The sequence below is a fragment of the Colletotrichum gloeosporioides genome, assembly GCF_011800055.1.
Source record: "Colletotrichum gloeosporioides strain Lc1 chromosome Unknown consensus_117, whole genome shotgun sequence".
Lineage (NCBI taxonomy): Eukaryota > Fungi > Ascomycota > Sordariomycetes > Glomerellales > Glomerellaceae > Colletotrichum > Colletotrichum gloeosporioides.
The window spans coordinates 1,747,442-1,767,552 of record NW_025544762.1 but is presented as its reverse complement, the minus strand read 5'-3'; the positions used below and the strand labels follow the sequence as shown (position 1 = coordinate 1,767,552).

Sequence of the window (20,111 nt, the reverse complement as noted above, 5' to 3'; positions counted from 1 at the left end):
CTTTCTAACTTCTTAACCGCACAATAAGTTCTATCCTCGACTCTGAAAATACCCAGGCAAGTCCTCCAAATAGTCCATTCTCACATAAAACAGGTTCACGTCTTCTCTTCAACTCTCAAGATGTGCTGGCAAACCAAAACTCTCTACACCGTTTGCGCCCACTCAACATGGAGCACCGAAAAATGTCCCAAGAGGTCGGGTGGTCAGTGCAGCCTCTGCAAACACACACGTTCGCTCCATGCCATCATCGGTTTCTGCGACGAGTGTGTCGACGTGTACACCGAATACCCCGAACGATACTATGGCGCTCAACGTCCTATTCCACGCTTGCCGTCATCCCAGATTCTAAAAGCGTATTGGTCATACAGACAGCAAAACGGCTGGGACACCACGATCAATGCGACTGACGTCCCTCCTTTTGCTCTTTTTGTTCCGCCAGTGGCCCATCCTGTTACTCCCTCCAGTCCTTTAAGGAGTCCCTTGAAGAGTCCCATGAAGACCTTCTTGTCATCCTTGAAGCACCCATTCAACAGTCAACCGGCACAGAGCCTTACACGGTTCTATGAAAATACGCTTTTCAGGACGATGCATATTTTTTGCCTCACCTCAGACAAGTGCCGTCTTTGCAAAGACAGGCGAAGACCCGACCCAGACTTCGCCGCCAAAGCTGCGCTTATGCGCGAGAAGACCATTGAGTGGACAGAAAGTTTGGGGGCGTCAGATGCCGTGATTCACAAGCATGTGTCAAGTGTTGTTGACGAACTCAGCATATGGTGCGGTATAAGCGGTGACTGCCCGAGCCCAAGTCAATCTTATGGGAACAGACGGGTTCGGCAGAGGGCCCAGACTTGGCAAGAATTTTCCTTGCAGCCTGATCATGGCGAGCATGACAGCAGCCGCTTGCAGCAGCCTTTCCCGATGCCTCAACAAACACCCAGAAGACGACTCGGCTATCCTGTATCTACTCCTCCTGTATCTACTCCTCCTAACAACCCTCCGAGATCACCCCGTCCGGGAGCCACGTACGCGAATGGAGAGGTGAGTCCGCTAAGCGATGAGGATCCAGAGCTACACGCCTCCAGGAGACGAGCCTCATCTCCTTCAAGCATCAACTCGCATACTTCCAACGGCTGCTCGGGTCAGTCTATACACCCGCAAGTACTGGAACACCCATACCCTCGGCAGAGTCAGCCGGCCACGTACGATCAGTTGGAGGGTAGAAACCAAACTCGCCACGCGACGAACGAGAGGTTGCCGCGCTTCAGGAGACAGCAATCTGATGAGTCGAACGGGGAAGCGAGCGTTCCTTGCCATCTCAATGACTACCACAGCAATAAGATCGTGACGGCGGTCCGGGAGGCCAAGCCCAAAACCGTGAAGTTTGCAGCACCTTCACCGTCTGTGAGCTCTGAGGAAGATTCGGAGGACGATCCACGCATCGTGACCGGCTCGATATATAGCCCCCCTAGCAGCCCTCAAGAGCCTCCTCAACCGCCGCCCAAGAGCCCACTTAGGCAAAAACAGGAGAGACCTACGCAAGGCCAATTGCCGGCACCGACACCTCCACCTAAGCACGCGCTTCCGGAAATACCGCCCACGACTCCCTTACGACTGTCCGCCTACGGTGTATCCGGCAGCCAAGCCGCAAGTCCGGCGCGTGCTAACACGCCAATGCGGGCTGAGGCCTCCTCCAACTCGTCCTCCGCTCAGCATCAGCCAGGCGTGGGCCTTGGAGATCAAACGTTCGGATCGGATCCTCGGTCTCCTTCGGTCACGTCAGGGTCTGGCACCACGCCTTCGCGCGGGCGTCCAACCGTCAATATTCGGGATTGTCGTGTCCATGGCGAGACCTATGCGCATGGATGCGAATGGTGTCACACTGATCCCATTGTTAGGGTGGTAGAGATCCCACGCTGGGACGAATATGTGCCAGCATGGCGACGCATGAACCGGCCGAGGCAAGCCTGAGGATGAGGCCGCGAACCAGGTGAGTCTTCCTCGAACTTTATGTACGGACTGGGTCATCGGAAGAAGGGAGCTATAGAGCAGTAAGTTTTATTTATTTATTTGTAGGCGAACTGGCGACAACAGTACGATCCGACAACTGTTTGATGATTATCCCATGGCTCTTCTTTTGCCAGTGCCATATTCATAAAGTTTGACAGTGGGCAAGGGGTGAACCAGTCGACAGGAGCTAGACAGAATATAGAAACAGCAATTCCCTAGATTGCGGCAGCGAGAGATGTTTTCTTGGGGTATTGTATTTTTATATTATCATGGATCCATTACATTACGTCCATCGTCTAGAACATTAGCTTTCTATGTACGTGTATTTCCCCGCTACTCCTAAGTCCACAACTTCCGGATCAGATATTCAATCTGCTCCGTGCGGTATGTGTCCGGCTCCTGATAGGCGATACCTGTGGCATTGACGTCGAAGGCCATGTTGTAGGGATTCTCAACGTCGTACTTGGGCCAAGTCGTGTTGGTGACGCCGTTGTAGTTCGGGTCGCCCTTGGTAATGAACGAAACCCACATGCGCGACATCATGTCAGCCAGCGTCTTGAACGTCTCGGGCTTGCCCGCGAACGGGTCCACCGCGACGGCGGTCTTGTAACCCACGGCGTCGGTGTTATCAAAAACGAAAACGACCTCCTGGAAGTGCTTCGCACCGTCGGAGGGCATCATGCCGTTGACCAGCACGTTGAAGTGGTATGAGTACACTGTCTGGTTCGCCTCAGCCCACTTTCGCGCCCAGTATCGCCTTGGCCCATGTTGAGCGCGGTCTCCCCCAAAGGCCACAGCGCGCTTGTACATGTATCCCAGATCAGCCTCGTCACCCGCTGGGCGGCCGTCGAGCGTTGCGGGGAGGCCGACGCGAGGAATGTCAGGGTACAGCGCGGAGAGGACCTCGATAGTGACGTTGTTGGCGCCCTGGGCACGGAGGTACGAGTTCCACTGCTCGGTGGTGTTGATGCCTTTCTGTCCGAATTGAGTACCCTCGTCGAAGTTGGCGCCAATCAGGATGGGGACGTTGACGAACTTGCCCGCATTGATGAGCTCTGAACGCGGAGCGGGAAGGAAGTCGCCGTCCGCCATGCCATTGAAGGAGGGGCTGGAGGTGCCGTTGATGACGTCGCTCAGGTCCCACGCTGGCAGTCCACGGAGACAGTCCAGCGTGTCCGCAGCAGACGTGCAGTTGGTCTTGTTGACGAGGGTGTCGTAGTAATCCTGCCACGTGTTGGTGGTCGACTCAACTTCGCCAAAGTCCGTCTCCAAGCCGGTTCCGCTCTGCATGATGGCCGCGCGGTAGAGACCATCATCGCGGCCTCCGTAGGCCAGCATTTGCGTTCCGACACTTCGAGCTCCAGCGCTCTCAGCCCAGAGCGTGACCTGCTCCGGGTCGCCTCCGAAAGCGGCGATGTTCTCTTGGACCCAGCTCAAAGCTAACCTCTGATCACGGAAACCGAGATTTCCTGCGCCGGCGGCCTTGATCTCATCGCTCCAGAGGAAGCCCCAAGCATGCAAGCGGTAGTTGATGCTGGCGGCAATGAAAGGGGTTCCCATGCGGACGGACTGCTCGACGATGAAGGAGACGTTGTACCGCGGGTCGGAGCTACCGCCGTTAGTCAGGCCGCCGCCGTGGATCCATACGGCGACGGGCAGCTTCGCATCGGGGGAGACGCCGTGGGGCCGGACGACGTTGATCGTCAGACAATCCTCCGAGACGTAGTTTCCGAGTACCCAGGTGTCGCTCCCATAGCCGAAGCACTGCGGAGAGTACTCTGTGGCATTGCGAGTGCCTTCCCATGTCGAGTTCAGGGGCTGAGGAGCGCGATAACGCAGGTTGTCGACAGGAGGTTGGGCGTAAGGGATGCCGAGGAAGAAGTCCTGGTCGTACGACTGGCTGTAAATGCCGTAGTACGAGCCATTCTTGACTTGGGCAGTGGGAGCAGCAGCACCGGTGTCGTTACCCGGGACGGCTTGTCTCGGGACAAGAGCGGATGCCGTGGCACAAGCCGTGGAGAAGGCGGCCAGCAGACTGAGTCGGGTCATGGTGGTGAATGTTTACAGGGTGAGTGCCGACTGGTTCCGAGCAGACGCTGCAACGACCGTTTCGTCGATTCTCACACCGATCCAGAGGCAGGCGGGCATTTTGTACTTTTCACAACGGGTGCGGGACCGGGAGAAGGTCGGACATTGGGCCCCCCGGGTCGTCCATCAAGACGGGGTCTGGAGATGAAGCCATGGCAAGCATGAATGGTTGATCCCAGCATCGTGCCACGAGACCAAGCCGCCGGGGTGGTGTAGCTTGGTGCAGTGGAACTACGTCACCGCAAGCGAAGCCATTCGAAGGCCTGAAGAAGCATCCAACCGGGGCAAAATTTTGCCAAAAAGGCCCAATGGCTTGGATGCTGGGTATGCAGCACCCCGCATTGTGCCCGCAGAATCGGCCCTACCCCTGAGGATTGTGGAGGGTCGGGGTTGGGTTGTGTGGGGGAGAGGCCGGCAGAGAAATTTGGTGTTCTCGACCGCGGTCAACTCCCGAGGGAGCGGATGAATGTTTGTGTGTCCGGCGCAGCGGTGTTGCGGTGTCGGTGGCCCGATGCCTGTCCCCGACTTCCGAGTCATGACATGGTGAAGAGCGGATCAGGCAATTCGGTACGGCGATGACCTGGGAAGTATCGAGACGTTCTGGATGGCCAGCTCACGATTCGGAGCAGATGAGGGATGGGCTTCCACATGGGTTGAGATATGATGAAAAGCCGTCGATTTCGTGGTTAAGAAGTGAGAACAACCATGTTACGCTGGACCGAATGCTACCTCGCAGCAGCAGCTAGACCGCAACCGCAACGCCTTTCTATCCAGCGTGATTATCGTGATCGTTACTGCCGTTGTATACAGTCACCATTCGCCCGAATAGTAAAAGTCGTCGAAAATGAAGTCAAAAGAGAGATGTTTTGTTTCTCCAAACATTCCATTCCGTTACCTCCGCCGGTTGAGGTAAGGTTAAGCGCACAGTACGAACCTCACAGGCCGGGGTTGCTGGACATTTCCCCACCGCTCGCGCGGCTCGTTCACGACCTTCACAGTGCAGCCGACGCCTCTCACTGTCCCGAAAAAAGTGGGCGAGGCTCAGCAAAATTCAATGACGACATCCGTCCGCTCCGAAAATGCGGCCCCGAAAACCCGGCGTGTTCTCATGAGACGTCCCGGACAACAACCTTGCAACGGAGATCTGTGATGCAGGATCCGTTCAATTTTCATATCAGTGGGTGCCAAGCTCGTATTTTTACTGCTGAGAAACGTGTTACTAACTCGTTTTCATATAGGACAAACTTTTCTGAAAATCTCCCATGATAAGTACAACAAAATAACGTCGAAAATATTCGCTCATCTCACTCTGTGGAACCAATCACCCAAAATGTCGTCCAAGGGCAGCAAATTCGTGCATTGCGTAGGTGCACCCGAATTTGATCCAAAGGCCTACGCGGAAGACAGGGAACGTCACGAGAAAGCGAACCAGCTCTTGGCCCAAAACAACCTCTACTCGGCCGTCAACCTCTCCTTCGGCATCGACCCTCGGCGCGACACCTATGTCTACCATGCCATGACTTCAGTTCGTCTCCTGCAGGTTCAGGAAATCGTGAACATGGGGGGGAAGAACGGTCTTCATGCGTGGTATCGTGATGACGAGGGGAAACCTGTACGTTCTCATCTCATGAGCTCTGATGGTGAACTCACAGCTGAGAACTAAATTAACACGTCCCTCAGCTCGATCCTCCTCCTCAAGCTGACGTAGAGGCCTACATCTCTATCTTCCTCCCGACAACTCTTACATCATCAGCTCTAAAATCGTTCCTCTCAAACGCAAAAAAGTCCTCTCTCCGCTTCGAAATTGCCTCTCACCTCACCGCCCACCGCTACATCCACCCATCCCTGGCCACCACCCTCGCAGTCCCGAAATGCAAAAAGGCAACATCCTGCCCACCGAACCCCTACCTCGACTTCTGGGCGTGGTCATGCCGGAATCTCGAATGGGCCGGGCCGCACCCTTCTTCCGCCAAACGCATGCAGTCTCACCACGTCCTCCCTATCTTCATGCACCACTTCGGCTGCGCCACACCTTCCCACGAAGCCCTCTCCATTCTCAAGACTCTCTTAGCGGGAAGAGCCGTCGCCGACATGGGGTCTGGCAACGGGTACTGGACATTCATGCTGCGCCTCTACGGCGTCACCGCGTTCCCCGTAGACAACATGCAGTCAGAGTGGCGCGTCAACTGGGTTTCCGACACGGAGATCGCCGACGGCGTCAAATGGCTCAAGAAGCGCGACTCGGGCAGGGACCTCGCGTTGCTGCTTGTGTACCCTGTCGTCGGCGGTGGTGTGGCGGGTGGCGAGGAGGGCGGATTCACTAGGGGCCTGGTTGAGGCTTACCAGGGCGACACTATTGCGGTCGTTGGCACGCAGAACGCGAACGGGTACACGGGATTCAAAGGCGTCACAATGGATCAGTACATGGAGAGGGAACACAAGGAGTGGATCAAGGTTGTGCAAATTCCACTGCCGAGTTTCGCCGGAAAAGATGAGGCTCTGTTTGTCTTCCAACGAGGAGAGAGAGCTCCAAAGGATGTGGCTTCCAAGTAGTGATCGCATAGGAGGCAGCGATATAGAGCAAAAAAAGCACATAGATCTTCAGTCATCAAGAACATGCACCAATCCCATAACAAGTGAGGTAGGCTATGTATTCGTCATCAACTGACTATAGAACTCGTCCCTCAAAACCGAGGGATGACGGTAAAAATACATACAACACCGGGCATTCGCCGGTCGTCACCGACCCGACTACTACTCCAGCCCTCACTGGCTTATCTATGGGAGAGCGGACGGGATCCCGAGTTCTCCAGTGGGTATGGTCGTATGTGCTGAGTGAATTAAGACAAACGACATATATCGTAAGAAGTTCCGCTTAGGTGAGGATGCAGTTCGACGAGCCTCAACATCAGATGAACTCTAAACAATATGTGATGCGTGTGCGAGTAATAGAAACAGGAAAATAAGCACGACACGGATCAGTACGACAGATCTCTGAGAAGCCGCGATGACCTTACCGACTTGTCGGTAACTTTTGCCCGGCCAACTGCATGTCGTCTAGGGATGTAGGCAGTCCATCGCGGCACCAAGACTTATGCGCCAATTACACACGCACACTCATACAAACACGTGCAAGGCCCAGATGCGGCGAAATAACCGTAAAAATCAGAATCTTGAGGAAAGAAAAATCTATGAACCATGATCACACCCCCCATGCCGCCGCCGGACGAAGCATATCTTACCAGCAAGTACGCTCTCCGACGCCTCCGAACCGAAGGAGAAAAAGAGCCTGAAAACCCAAAACCCAAGCTTCCAATTCCTGTATTCCTCCACGAGTAAAATCCCCAACTTGACCTTTGCCGGAGAAGCAACAAAACCGAGAGCATGAAATTTTTTTGTGATAATGGACCAAGAAGCCGACCATAAACGAAGGAGGAAAAACGAACCTCACCCACCACCCACCACCTCCAGCCCCTCGCACCGTCGAAACGTAGAAAACTTCATCCCCAAACTTTGAAAAATGCAAGAAACGTCGAGCCATGAAAAGTAAATAGCCGCCTCATGTCTTGTCGTGGTCCAAGGCGTCGTAGCAAAGCTCGTGTGCTGCTTGCTGCAATGAATAAAAATGGCGCAGAACAGAAACCTTCCGGTCAGGAAGGAACCTCCCCAAACGAATAATGATTTTGGAAAGCAAACGTCTTTTTTCATCCTTCGTAGAGAGAAAGAAAACTGAAGGGGTTCATCGTCACGTCATCACCGTATGAGAAAACCAAACGGTTGGTATCTCCTCTTCCTTAGCAGCCTCCTTTATGAACTTGTCGGATCGGCACGTATGATACAGAGTGGTTGTTTTTTGTGTCGCAAAAGGGTCGTGAGACGTCGGTATTAACGATGCGCGGAAACGAGATAAAAACGAAAGCAGAAAAACAGTTATGAATCGGTTCGATGAGGGGACTCGCTCGAGAATGCAGATGTCAAGTTTGTGCCCGTGGACGGCGCGGTTATGTGCGTGACCAGATAAATACTTGGCAAAGGTATTTTGCGACTTGCGTTGTGGCCGATCTGTCTTAATCATCGGTTTCGCCCTTTCTCATTCTCTCGTTCCACTTCCGCTTGCCGACACGCGTCTCGTAGTGCGGTGCGAGGGTCTTGACGTCCTGCATGATGGACTCAATCGCGGAGCGAGTCTTGTTACGGTAGCAGTCCACTTGGATGGTGTTAGCCTCTGTGATGTTCGACACATCCTTGGAGTACTCACGGGCTCTTTGAAGGAATACAGTGCGACCTGCGAAGACTCGGCTCTGGAGCCAGGCCATCCGGTATCCGAGGTCGTTGAGACGCACTTCCTTGCCTCTCACGCTCTTCCTCATTCGGGGGATGGCAACCTCTCCCTCGGTGTTCTCACCAATGGGCACCTTGACCATGGCCTTGCTGTTGCCGCGGGCTCTGCGTGTGCGACCGTCAGTCTCCTCAACGCCGTCATCCTCCTCATCAGCATCCTCCATGAAGAACTTGGATCCGGTCGCTGAGGGAGGCGGGCTCTGCATCTCGCGTGGGAAGTACGACCGAGGGAAGACGGAAGCTCCCTTGCGGAAGGAGTCGGGGATCTCCTTGGTATCGACGCCATCGAGCGTGACTCTCACACGAAGGCGCGAGCCGCGGACGTTATCCTCGACGAGGATGAACTTGCGCTTCTTAGCCTCAGGGATGTTGGGGAACAGATCTTCGGGCTCGTCGTTCTCGCTGCGGCTGTGGCGACGGGCGGAGATGGCTCCGCCATGAGAGCTGCCCATGTGCGGCATGGACCCGGAGCTGGGGGCCGGATAGCCTCCGTAGCTACCGGAGAATACTTGCGACTGTCTCACGTCGCCGTCGCCACCCGACTGGCCGGTCGGGGCTTGGTGGTGATGGTGGTGTTCATCAACGTATTCTCCATCGCCTAATCAGTCATGGTAAGTCAGCTAACGTTGCAATGACGGGTTGGAAACGAGTTTCGGAGGATGTCTGCAGGTTGAGCGGAGTGGGAGGGGTAAACATGTTTGATCGGCAGCCCTGACAACACGAACCAACGGCAACGCGAAACGCTCAAGACAACAAAGGGATTTGAGGGGTTGCTTTTGCGGTACAGAGGTGCCATGGCAAGAGCTTAGTTCCCTCCCGTCCATTTGATAGGAGTGGTAGAAAAGCCATGCGCGGCTGGGACGCAAAACAAGGGTGAATGCAAAACGCTAAGCAATGCGACTTTTTGCCGGTGTCTCTTCTAAGAGTACCGCAGTATGTTGCCCGACAAGCTCGGGAACATATGACTAACGACAGCAACAGCAGCAACTGCGTGCAGCAACTATGGTAATGTACAGATCTGTGCCGAAGAGAAAAGGAAATCCCTCTCAACCCGCGGCGAGCTTTGCTGTATCAAGTAGCAGTTGCTTTGATGCGACTGAAAAAAAAGGAAGCCGGCGCTATACGGACAGGAAGCGCAAAAAAGACAAAGTGTAACAAACCCATTCCCAAGACTTCTGACGAGTAACAGTAGATGCAGGTAAAGGCACAGAGGTAAAAAATTGTATGTGTTTTGTGTGATGTGCTCGTGTCGCTCTAGACCACGGCTAACAGGAGGAAGGGGGGAAAGGTATCACATAATCAACGATCTTTAGGGGGGATGCCGGGCAGTGTGTATGTGCGATGCAACGACAATCAACAACAGACAACGACTGGGCTCGCAAACGCTGCAGATGCGGAGGGCTTTAATCACATCTGGTGAAACATACCGACTTCATCCCCTCCACCCGGAGCGTTGGCGTGCGGCATATGACCCATGTTCATTCCAGGCATCTTGGCTGATGCACCCGCAGGACCCATGCCACCCGCTCCTTGCGGCATCCCTGGTGGGCTGGGGCCGCCCATATGAGCACCCGGATGGGGACCGCCCTGGACCGATTTCCGGGTGTTCATCTTCGCCATTCGGCGGACTCGACGGCTTCGGAGCCGGGGATCTTGGTTGCTGTTGCGCCAGCTGTCCACAGCACGCTGGATAAGGCCTCTCTTGCCACGCAGAGGAGGGTTCAGCTGGGCGAGGGCCCATCCGACCGTGTTGCACTCCGTCTCGTACACTTGGCGGTTACCGCGGTATTGGTCCTTGGGGCAGCAAGCTCTGGGGTATACGCAGTTCTCCGTCTTGAACTCAGCTGAAAGCTCGTCCGTGTTGACCGACTCGACGTCACAGCGGATGGTGTACTCCATCTTGACGCGGTCGCGAGAGTACTCGAACGCGATCCACTGCACTCCGTTCTGGTCCTGTCTGACAACCAACGGCGTGGTAGCCGGAATAGGGCCGGGGGCCGCGTTGGGGTTGACACCACCGGGGGTCGAACCGGTGGGAGTGTTGAGAGCAGCGCCATTCTGGGGGTGCTGGGGGTGCTGCATGGGAGTCGATTGAGGCTTTTGCAGCTGCAGAGGCACCTGGGGCTCCGTCTTCATGTGGCCGCGCGGAGAGTTGGTCATTTGCTGCTGGCTGTGTTGTGTCGCGTGCTGAGGCATCTGCTGCTGCTGTTGCTGCTGCGACATCATCATGTTGGTCTGCGAGGACATGGGCTGGTGCGTCTGGGCAGCGTGCTGCGCGTACGGCGACTGTTGAGGTTGCGCCTGCATGGACGGGTAGTGCGCTTGCTGAGTCTGGTAGTACATGTGCTGCTGGAGAGGCTGAGACGGCGGCTGGCCGTAGATGCTGCGGTGCTGGTCATGTTGGGAGGGCGATGCTACCGACGCAGGCGAGTTCGACTGAGGCGTGTGGTATGACATAGGAGGGTAAGGTGGTCTCGGCATTTGAGCGGCGGCCATCATGTCGGATTGGTCTAGATGTGAATGTTAGTGGATGTTGTTGTGAAGCTGTCAAGACGCGTCGCCTTCGTCGTGCACGTCTCGGTTTTGGTAGAACTCACCAGCGGAAGTGTATCCGCTTGTCGCGCCTGGGGTGCTGTAGGGGCTCGGGTGCGCGTAATAAGGAAGGCCGTCCTGGGAGTGCTGGGCGTTGGAAGCCTGGCTCGTCTGCTGGTAGGCGGGGGCGATGGGATGGCCGGACGCGTACGAAGGGTGCTGTTGCGACTGAGCCTGCGGGTGGTGCTGCTGATGAACGATGCTCGAGGGTCGAGGATGTTGCTGGTGCTGCAGGTGCTGAGTAGGTGCTGGACCCTGGGGCTGATGGTGGGGGTGATGCTGCATAGAGAAAAGACCCATTAGTCCCTCATCCACGAACGCTTCGACGTATTAAGTTGACTGGTAGCAGCAAGAAGAAAACAAAGAAAGCAGGGCGCGTCTGTATTTTTATTTTTTGCTCCTTGACACTGTCAGGGGCCTGGGGGCATGGCACCCAAGTGGTGTTCATCCCCTGGATGTCGACGAGGATCGCGCGGGTGAGGCGTGCTAGACCCAGTTTGGGACCCCTTTCTGATATAAAGTGGACATTTCGGGCTCCAGGAGATGGTCGCGTACTACAGCGCCAGATCGGAGAAGCGAGAACATAGGGTAGCGGTATTGCGGTATTGGAAGGCAGTAGGGATTGGTGCTTTACCCCTGAATAATCAAGCCAGCTTCGGTTAAAGAGACGACGCGACGAGGATACTCGGAAGCGGAACCCGAAGTTTCGAGACGCAATGGACCTGGCTGGCTACCGGCAGGTACTGCAGTTTCTGGCGCGGCCAGACAGGACAGGAACGAAAAGAGACGAAAGGTGCGGTGCAATGAGATGACAAGGGAACATGAAGGAGGAGAGATGGCGATCGGAGCGAGGGTGCAGCAGAAGATGGCTCTGGTCGGGGGGAATGGGCGAGTGAGGAGGCAGGAGAGGAGCAGGGTAGGTATTTGAGCATTGGAGCAAGGTAGGATTTGGAGTGGATATATGATGGGGAATGATGAGTGCGTATAGTATATGGCAAAGGCAGAGACAGGAGGCGCGTTTTGGGAACTGTTCTCTCACTCGAGATACGGGATGCCAGACCAGACAGGCCAGGGGGGCGCGGACGCAGTGGAGCTAGAAGCCCTGCTGGACGTTCGGGGTAGAATGAGGTGCAATGTAAGGTAATACAAGGGGCGATATAACGGTACGGTACCTTAGGCTAGGCGATGCGATGCGAAGCGAGGGGACGAGGAGATATCGACGGTGAGGGCGATGTTAACTCGACGGCAATGCCCATGCAACGCGCTACGCTACCACAGCCGTGGGGCAAATTGGAGGCGAGACGACGAGGGCATACGGATGTACACCTCGCCGACCGATTTGTGTGTATGGTGACGAGCTTCGAGGAGGAAACGCAGAGAACCAAGAAACCGCAAAGATGGAACGAGTAGTTCTTCGCAGATTGCCAGCCCGGCAGAGGAGGAATATGGATGAGTGGTTGAGAGAAGGATTCAGGAGGGAAAAAAAGGTTGTTAGGGTTAAGAACGTGCGCGCTCGCGTTGGTTGACTTGTGTGTACGAAGCAGACAGAACGGCAGCCAAAATGCAGCAGAAATATAAGCAGGAAACAAGGCAAGCAGCAAGAACAGCGGCAATTAGCAGAGAGCGCGCAGACGCAACTACCTTCGAGTTCAGAGCCGTGGAAGGTTGCGAACGCACCTGTGACCTTGGACAGACAACGACGACGACGACGACGACGACGACGACGACGACGACGACGACGACAGCAGCAGCAAATGCAAAAGCAGAAGCAGAGGCAGAGAGCTTCTCGATGCTTTTCTTGCTGCAACCCGCAGAGGCATGGAAGAAAAAGGGAACAACAGGGGATATAACGACCGGGGAGGCGTGGACATGGGCGTGGGATTGGGACTGAAGGTGGGAGTGGGCGTTGACATTGGCGGGAGCGGGAAGACAGAGAACGTCCAAGCCTTCTCCCACTCCTCTCGTCCACCACCCACTTTCTCGCGCCGCTTCTGCTGCTTCTGCGTCCTTTCCTCTCCTCGTCTAAATCAGAGGGGAGGGGAGACAGCCCTGAGGGGTTGGGGGGTGCAAACAGCAAGCCTCGCGGTGGAGATGTGAGGAAAGTGCTGTGGATGCTGTGTGCTGCGCGGTGTGGGCAGGGGTGTGTGTGTGGACATGGTGGTGGGCAGTGAAAAAAAGATAAAAGCAAAAAAAAAAGAAAAGAAAAAAGAGGAAAAGAGGGTGTGTGGGACAGCGCATGGGAGAAACGTGACAGGGGTCTCCTGCATTGTACCGCAGTAGATTAAATGACCAATGGCGGCACCAACTTGCAGGGCCGAGCTGGAGCAGCTGCCCAATCAGGCAGCCCTCGTCCGGGGCTAGCCAGCGGACAAGGATATTACCGGGATGCCGCCGGGTGTCCTCTCATCCAAGACCACTAAGTCTGGAGTCTTGAGTCTTGTCCTGAGCCTGAGGAGTCAGGACACCAGGCCGCGGCAGACAGACCAAGGCACGGCAGTGGCAGTCCCAAGTCCCAGTCACCCCCAGTCCTCACTTCGCTTCTCAGCCACCAACCACCCCCAAAAAAGCTTTGCACTCCAATTCCCGACTCCCTGCCCCCCACCACACCTCATCTGGGCCCTGCACCGGCCTGGCCACTCACTTGACTTGTTTGGCTCAAGGCGGTGTGGAAACACATGAGTGAGGCAGAGAGGGTAGATGGGTAGACGACGTGGGAGAGAACAGAACGAACTGTGAAAACTGATATGAGGTGCGGCGTCGTGCCTGGATGGGAAGAGAGCTCCATGTGGGAGCCCAGGTCTCAACTGATCCTGGTTGCTTGGGACATCAGTCCCGCGCTGCCGCTTGCAAGGCCCCATGTCGCTTGATGCGATGCTGGGTCCTGTCCTGGCTGCTCATGCCTTGCCTGCTCGCCGCGCTGCGCACTGGAGTTTGCCCTTCTGCCGTCCTTCTGCCTCCTGGCTGGCTCTGCACTTGAGACCTTGCCGCCGACCCATGTATCACCCACGTCCCAGGAACAACCAGGAACCCAAGCTACCCACAGCCAGCAATGCGGGATTGCCGTACTGAGTACGCCCTCAGACGGCCGCTAGACCAGCTGCTGGAATGTCGCCGGTACGCCTTTTCCTGGTAGCCAACTCAGAGATGATGGGGTCGTTGACTCCTCACGACAAGCGCTAGCCATGTCACCCTCGCCGCCGTTGCTCTAGGTGGGAACAATGGCAACAAACGTGCAGGACAGGCTTCTCCTCATCTTCATCTCGAGCTTGTCCACCGTCTTGTTTGGATCAACGTGACTTGCTCTTTGCCTCTTTTCTGCCGCGCCTCCCATCGCCATTGCTGGCAGTGGTTCTCGCCGATGCGATCGATGAGTAGACTGGGCCCTCGCAGATGTTCTCCCCCGACAGCCGATTCTGAATCATAACGGCAAACGAAGCAGAGATGGGTGCGCCGGCGGGGGCTTCGCTCGCGCAGTCGCCATGATTGGAGAAGCCGTAGCCAGCCCCACCACAAGCTGCACCGCGGAGCAGAAAGCCACCCCACCGCAACGCCTCCAGATCTCCACAATCGTCACCTCATCTTCATCTTGCTTTGCCAGGACATGCCAGCGAAAGGTACACTACCTCCGGTGGTTTTTGAGCTCATCGCCTAGAGCTTGCTCTGCTTCAGCCGATTCCTTTCGGCTAGCTGGCCTCTTTGCGCTTTCTTTCTTTTTTGTTCCCTCCTCATCTGACGTGGACATGAGAGAAATCTTTGGGGGCAAGTCATGTACCTTTGCCGCTCATGACGAGTACGAGGGGTAAAGGCAAGCCCAACCTCACCGAGGCTAGCTGAAAGGTTGGTACCCGTTGTACTCGAGACAGCACTAGGCAACATAGGCAGGCCCGGGTAGCCGTTGGCCGCCGTTTGGCCCTGCGTGTACCTCATTTCCAGCGGACCAGCCACCACTTGGCTTCGCGCATGCGCCAGCTTCTCCCAGCTCCGTCCACCAGGAACGAGGAACAGCCTCCGGACGGATGCTGTTAGTCGTTGTGGCTCGAGGGGATAAGGGGAAAAGCAAGCAGGCAGGCAGGCAAACATTGCTGTGTTGTGCGAGGGCCCCCATAGGCAGCTCCGGAGACCTGACTGCGATCCCTCGCACTCCCAGCAGAACCGCGAGCGTGTCTCTGGAGCTTCCCAAGGTTCAACCAGCCCCCCGGAGCTTAACTTGGTTGGGTAGCACTCACCCTTCCTTGCCCTGCCCTGCCCAACCCTGGTCTGGCTTGCTTGCTGCCCACCACCTTTCTCGCCTTTGCCCGCCCTTCTCCAATTGCCCCCCAACTTTGGAAAGGGTCAAAATGGAATGGCGCTGTGGCATGCTAGTCGGAAGGGCCCACTCATGCAATGAAGCCTGCGACAGCCCCGGTCATTGGTGAAACAGGAGCTACCCTGCCAATCTCACAGACTTCGGGTCCTGACCTGGTCAAGCTTGCGACGGCGTTGCGATCTTCTGGAAGCGACGGAAATCCCAGAACGCTCTCATGTTCTCGATGCCAGCAATGCGTGTCGCTCAAACCCTATCCTTGTTTGACCTGTTCTTCAACTCCCGCTTGAGAGCTTTGGGCGAGGTCCGTGTTTGCCGCCTGTCACGACTCGCCGTCACAGCAGATAGCCGAGTGACGACTCTTCAGACAACTTAGACCGGCGTGCGGTCAAGCTGAAGCAGACAACCTTATGCACCCCAACGAGCTCGAGTAATTGACAAGAAAAACAGATGACAAAGGCAGGAACCACAGAAGGAATACGTAATCACGTCGCTGTATGGCGACGCAAGGGGATATTTGGGAGGACAACACGAGAAGGGGAAAGGAACTTACATTATCCGGCTCCTGCTTGTAGCCTCCGGAGGGCTGCCTGTTCTGCGCCATGGCTCTGACAGTCATGAGTTGATATCGAGGGGTTTCTGTGCGCCTTCGTTAGCATCTGTCATCTGTAACTAGTGAACCTTGAACCAGGTCGTCCTAGGCGCCCTGGGCTCTAGCCTGACTCCAACCATCCCAACGGGGATGTTCGATGTCCAGTGCCAGCAAACCTGGCGTGATATGGGATCGCCGCGAGGCGATGGTTATCCTGATGCCCAACAGCGCAGCATTCCCCGCACCACTTGTGTCAAGGTTTTCCCCATCAACTCAGTTGGTGTCCAGACGCGCACCATGTAGATGCGGAGGCAGACAGAGCCGTAGGCAAGCAAAATGGCTGGAAGAGGAGATGGTTGTATTGTGCAGACTGGGAAGGAGCTTGCTATGATGCTCACCTTGTTGGGCGGATTCGGTTCAGGCGTCTCGACGGATGCGTTGAATGAACTTCAGTTCGTGCAGATGCCAGGAAGCAAGAATTAACCCGTGATCTTGGGCAGGTATGTCCGATGTTGGAGACGGTGTGAAACAAAGATATCCCAGCTCGCTACAAATCGACCCAAGTCAGCATCTTAAGTGTTTTGTTTTCCGAACTTTGATCGGAGCAAATTCATGCGACCGCGACCAGAACACGCGACCGGGTTCCGACAGTGAGCCCCAGAAAAATAACACCCTTGACGGCAATCACACAAGGAAAGAGGCCCAAGAGGGGATGCGTTGAGTCGTGCAGACGGTCTTCATGCGCAGACTGCAACATGGGACGTTACCGAAATTGAAACGACGACGCGCTTGGGCGTCGAAGAAGCCCTATGTGGGCAGGCGCCGAACAACCACGCCTTCAGATGATGCATCTTGAAATGTAATAATTTCGGGACCCCATCGGAATACGACAGAAATTGGTCTGGAGCTCCCGCGCGCCAGGGAACAATGAACAAGAGCGAGAAAGGAAAATAAAAATAAAAATAATGACCGATAGAGAGGACGAAGATGGAGATTAGGGACGAAAAGCACGTACCTTGAGGAGTTAGGACGAGGAGTGTTAGATACACGTCGACAGTTCCTTGTCGCCAGTAACGATGCAAGTATGTCTGCGCAAGGCTGGTTGACCGCGGTCTTGGGTGGGTTTGATTCTGCAGCGTTTGCCTGTTGCAGGACGTGTGTATGGACGTGGGCGCGTTGTACAGGGGGAGGGAAACCCAGCGACGCACGGAATTGAGGCTTGCGGCTTGGGTCAAGGAAGCTGGTAAGGAAGCTGTGGAAGGCGACGATTCTTCTGGCTTGAAGGGCGCTGCCGTAGCGTGGTGTAGTGCAAGGTCTTAGTGCTCTTGGAACCCTAGGCACTGGACTGGTTGATCCTGTTTGGGTAGGGTGCTGTGTGACGGTCTACCAATTCTCCGGGGACGGACCAGGGAGCTTGTCGAACGTTGTTCGCCGGGGCCGTGCGGGCAAACCTGGGATGCGTCTGCAGGCTTTCTGTGTCCCGCTCACTGTGAGGTAGCCACGGGTTGAGCTGGGGGACCTGACCTGTGGTCTTGTCTGTGTTCCGAATTAGTTCATGCAGGCCAGCCTTGCCACGGGTAATCGCAAGAACGTCTGGTCTCGCAAGGGGAGCCAGAAAGTACATCTGTCAAGCGGCTGGGGATGCGGCTTGAGACTGGGAACGCATACTGAGTGGACGGGCCTGTTCCTGAGCAGGGGTTGTCGTGCTGAAGAGTGGCACAAATGGATTTATGACGCAATGCAGACCCTGGATGAATAAGAAAAAGGTATGTTAGGAGACGCGGACGCTGCTGGGAACGAGGAAAGATATGGTGAGGGAGAGGAGAGACAGGAGAGAATGCCGGATATTTAGGCAGAGCCAGGGAGATTGAAGTGATTGGCAATGGGCCTCCAATAAGACAAGGGGGGGAGAAGGAAGGAAAGGGAAGGGGATTAAAAAAAATAATTCAGGTAGGATGACCGATAACGCCAACTCCCAAGCAGACGACGTTCCTTCAGCGAACCACTCGGCACATTTATTAAGGAGAAGCTGGGGTGTGATGGGCTACCCCCAAGGGACGTCCATTGGACCATACAGAGGAACCCAAGATAATTGTGGGAAGCGAAATCCCGGCTAAATATTGGGTGGGTAGCTGTTAGGGGAGCCTGCAAGAGAGGTGTGGACGGAACGGTCCCCCGGCTTGACAATTGCCCAAGAAAATGCTAAAATAGCAGTGGTTGAAAGAGGATGCGCGTGATGGGCAAAAGTCTAGACTGAAGGCCATCTTCACCGCTTGCAGTTGTTCGTGGAGTTGAGTGGTACTATGTAATAAACACCCACAATGTGCCCAAGGCCGGCCAGGGAAAACGAGGGAACGGCGGGGCCAGATATGCTGCCAGGGGGTAGAGTGAAGGTGAAGTGACATATGTTCGATCCTCCAAAGAAGGTGTGGCTGACTTACCGCTGAGATTCTATGAGAATAAGCTTTGTCGACAGCTTGAGATGGAGTTTGGCAGGCCACTATCTTGAGGGACTAAGGTAGCTTCAACGTTGATACCGCCTGGGGAAGACCGTAAGCCCTTGTGGCTTGTAAAGTAAAGAAGCTGCTAACACAGGGGCGGCTTGAGATAGCCTGGTGGACCGGTACCTGCCAAAGAATCGCCAGCCGTTAGCAAAGCGTCGAACCCTTGTCCGCATACAATACCCTGACCAAACACCCTGGGATTAATGAGCGCAGGGGGGACGGCACCAACCTCAGGGGCCACGAAGACCACGGGGACGAGGATGCTCAGACGTTATGGAGTTAGATCGCGTTGCCGCTTTCCAGTCCAATTGACGCGACGACGTTGATATGTATGCGCGCAGTAGGACGTACGTTGTACAATGTGCTGTACCAGGTGTCGCAGCTTCAATGGACCTACCTGCGAATATCGGGCAGAGAAAGGCGTGCTGATTGGACACGATACGCGCTGTGCGATGTAGAGCAGAATATCTTCACGAACTCGCAGCCGTCTGCCGCGGTGTGGCGATGTCTTTGTCTGATCCAACTGCTATATCAGGGAGACGGCCCGGGCTGCTGGAACGCCCGTGGTAGTACGGATACTGCGCAGGCCCTGCAAGGTAGGTTGGATGTGAGGTGTGTGTGAGAGAGAGAGAGTGTGTGTGCGTGTTCCTGTAAGTCGGTTCGCTGTGACGCTAGGCAAGTCAGGGACTGCCCTGACCCTACAGCTGGTAGGTCGCGCGAAGAAGCCAGAGGCACACTGTTCGAGAACGCCCCCAGCAGATTGGATGGGACGAGATGCTGTAGAATTTGGGTCGGCGACACGGCGATGCGCAGGGATGATCGTGGACAGCCTCGGTTTGATCTTTCTGTCGCGCAACGGTCAAAATTAGCACCATTTGAACGAACGCTAGGTAGAAAGCACCTGCAAGCGTCTTGACACGAGGAGGTTGCAAGCCACGTTATTCAGATAACAACACTGGGGATGGCGCAAGACAGGAAGCGTGTGCGGATATCTGCTAGTGAAGGTCTCGCCTCGGACGAGATAAAAGACATGACATGGGACATAAGATGCTCCTGTTTTGCGCCTGTAGCCTTCAGTTTGCACCCACTTAAGGGCTGCGGATGCCCACTTCGATCTGCCAACGTATCGCAAGTTTTGCAATGCCCACCAGCCAGCCGGCGGGCGGGCAGATCGGCATCGATTCGAGTGAATATCTCATGGAAAATGGCGTGGGCGGCGCGTGTTGACTCAGGTCAAGCACCAGGGAAGTAGGAGGCTGGGTGTGATGGGGGGGGAGATAATGACATCCGGGGTTGAGAAGGTGACGGGCCCGTCTAGAGCTGCGACATGCGAGAGAAACAGCGACTCACGTTGGAAAAATTGGTCAGGGCGGACCTGATGACCGGTTCCTGAATCGCAGCTTGGCTTCAAGGTGCACTGAATTAGGAGTGTTTCAGTGAAGGGTGACAGGCACACGGCTGGTCTTTCTGTTGTTTTGCGTCGAGACTTCGCGGGCGGGAAGAAAAAGAACGGATCATTCCAGGGCGCGTTGTCCCAGCTTGGATCGATATTGTGGTGGTGGATGTCAGATATGCGACAGGAAAGTGATCTGTATGACGAGTCGAAGGCGAGGCCCGTCTGCCGGCGCGAGAGAAGGGAGAAAAAAACCTTGTACGGTGACTTTTGCTTTTGTTGCGTCTAGCG

At 55.4% G+C, this 20,111-nt stretch overlaps 4 protein-coding genes across 4 annotated transcripts; 2 read left to right on the top strand and 2 right to left on the bottom strand.

Annotated features, from left to right (window-relative positions):
• Nucleotides 1-918: 918 nt before the first annotated feature.
• Nucleotides 919-1,968, top strand: GCG54_00009407 (uncharacterized protein; the record flags this gene model as incomplete). Its single annotated transcript, XM_045409353.1, has 3 exons — nucleotides 919-1,038; nucleotides 1,083-1,199; nucleotides 1,339-1,968. 3 exons carry the CDS (start codon nucleotides 919-921, stop codon nucleotides 1,966-1,968), a joined length of 867 nt encoding a protein of 288 aa, XP_045256598.1.
• Nucleotides 1,969-2,346: 378 nt separating this feature from the next.
• Nucleotides 2,347-4,056, bottom strand: GCG54_00009406 (Lipase 1; the record flags this gene model as incomplete). The annotated part of the gene is made up of 1 exon (XM_045409352.1): nucleotides 2,347-4,056. The coding sequence occupies one exon, from the start codon at nucleotides 4,054-4,056 to the stop codon at nucleotides 2,347-2,349; it is 1,710 nt and encodes a 569-aa protein (XP_045256597.1).
• A 1,369-nt stretch (nucleotides 4,057-5,425) lies between these two features.
• On the top strand, nucleotides 5,426-6,648 carry GCG54_00009405 (uncharacterized protein; the record flags this gene model as incomplete). The annotated part of the gene is made up of 2 exons (XM_045409351.1): nucleotides 5,426-5,707; nucleotides 5,776-6,648. The coding sequence occupies 2 exons, from the start codon at nucleotides 5,426-5,428 to the stop codon at nucleotides 6,646-6,648; spliced, it is 1,155 nt and encodes a 384-aa protein (XP_045256596.1).
• Nucleotides 6,649-8,162: 1,514 nt separating this feature from the next.
• On the bottom strand, nucleotides 8,163-11,346 carry GCG54_00009404 (uncharacterized protein; the record flags this gene model as incomplete). Its single annotated transcript, XM_045409350.1, has 4 exons — nucleotides 8,163-8,302; nucleotides 8,354-9,034; nucleotides 9,864-10,946; nucleotides 11,034-11,346. Coding segments are annotated over 4 exons (2,217 nt in total), but the record flags the coding sequence as incomplete, so codon positions are not given.
• Nucleotides 11,347-20,111: the final 8,765 nt, after the last annotated feature.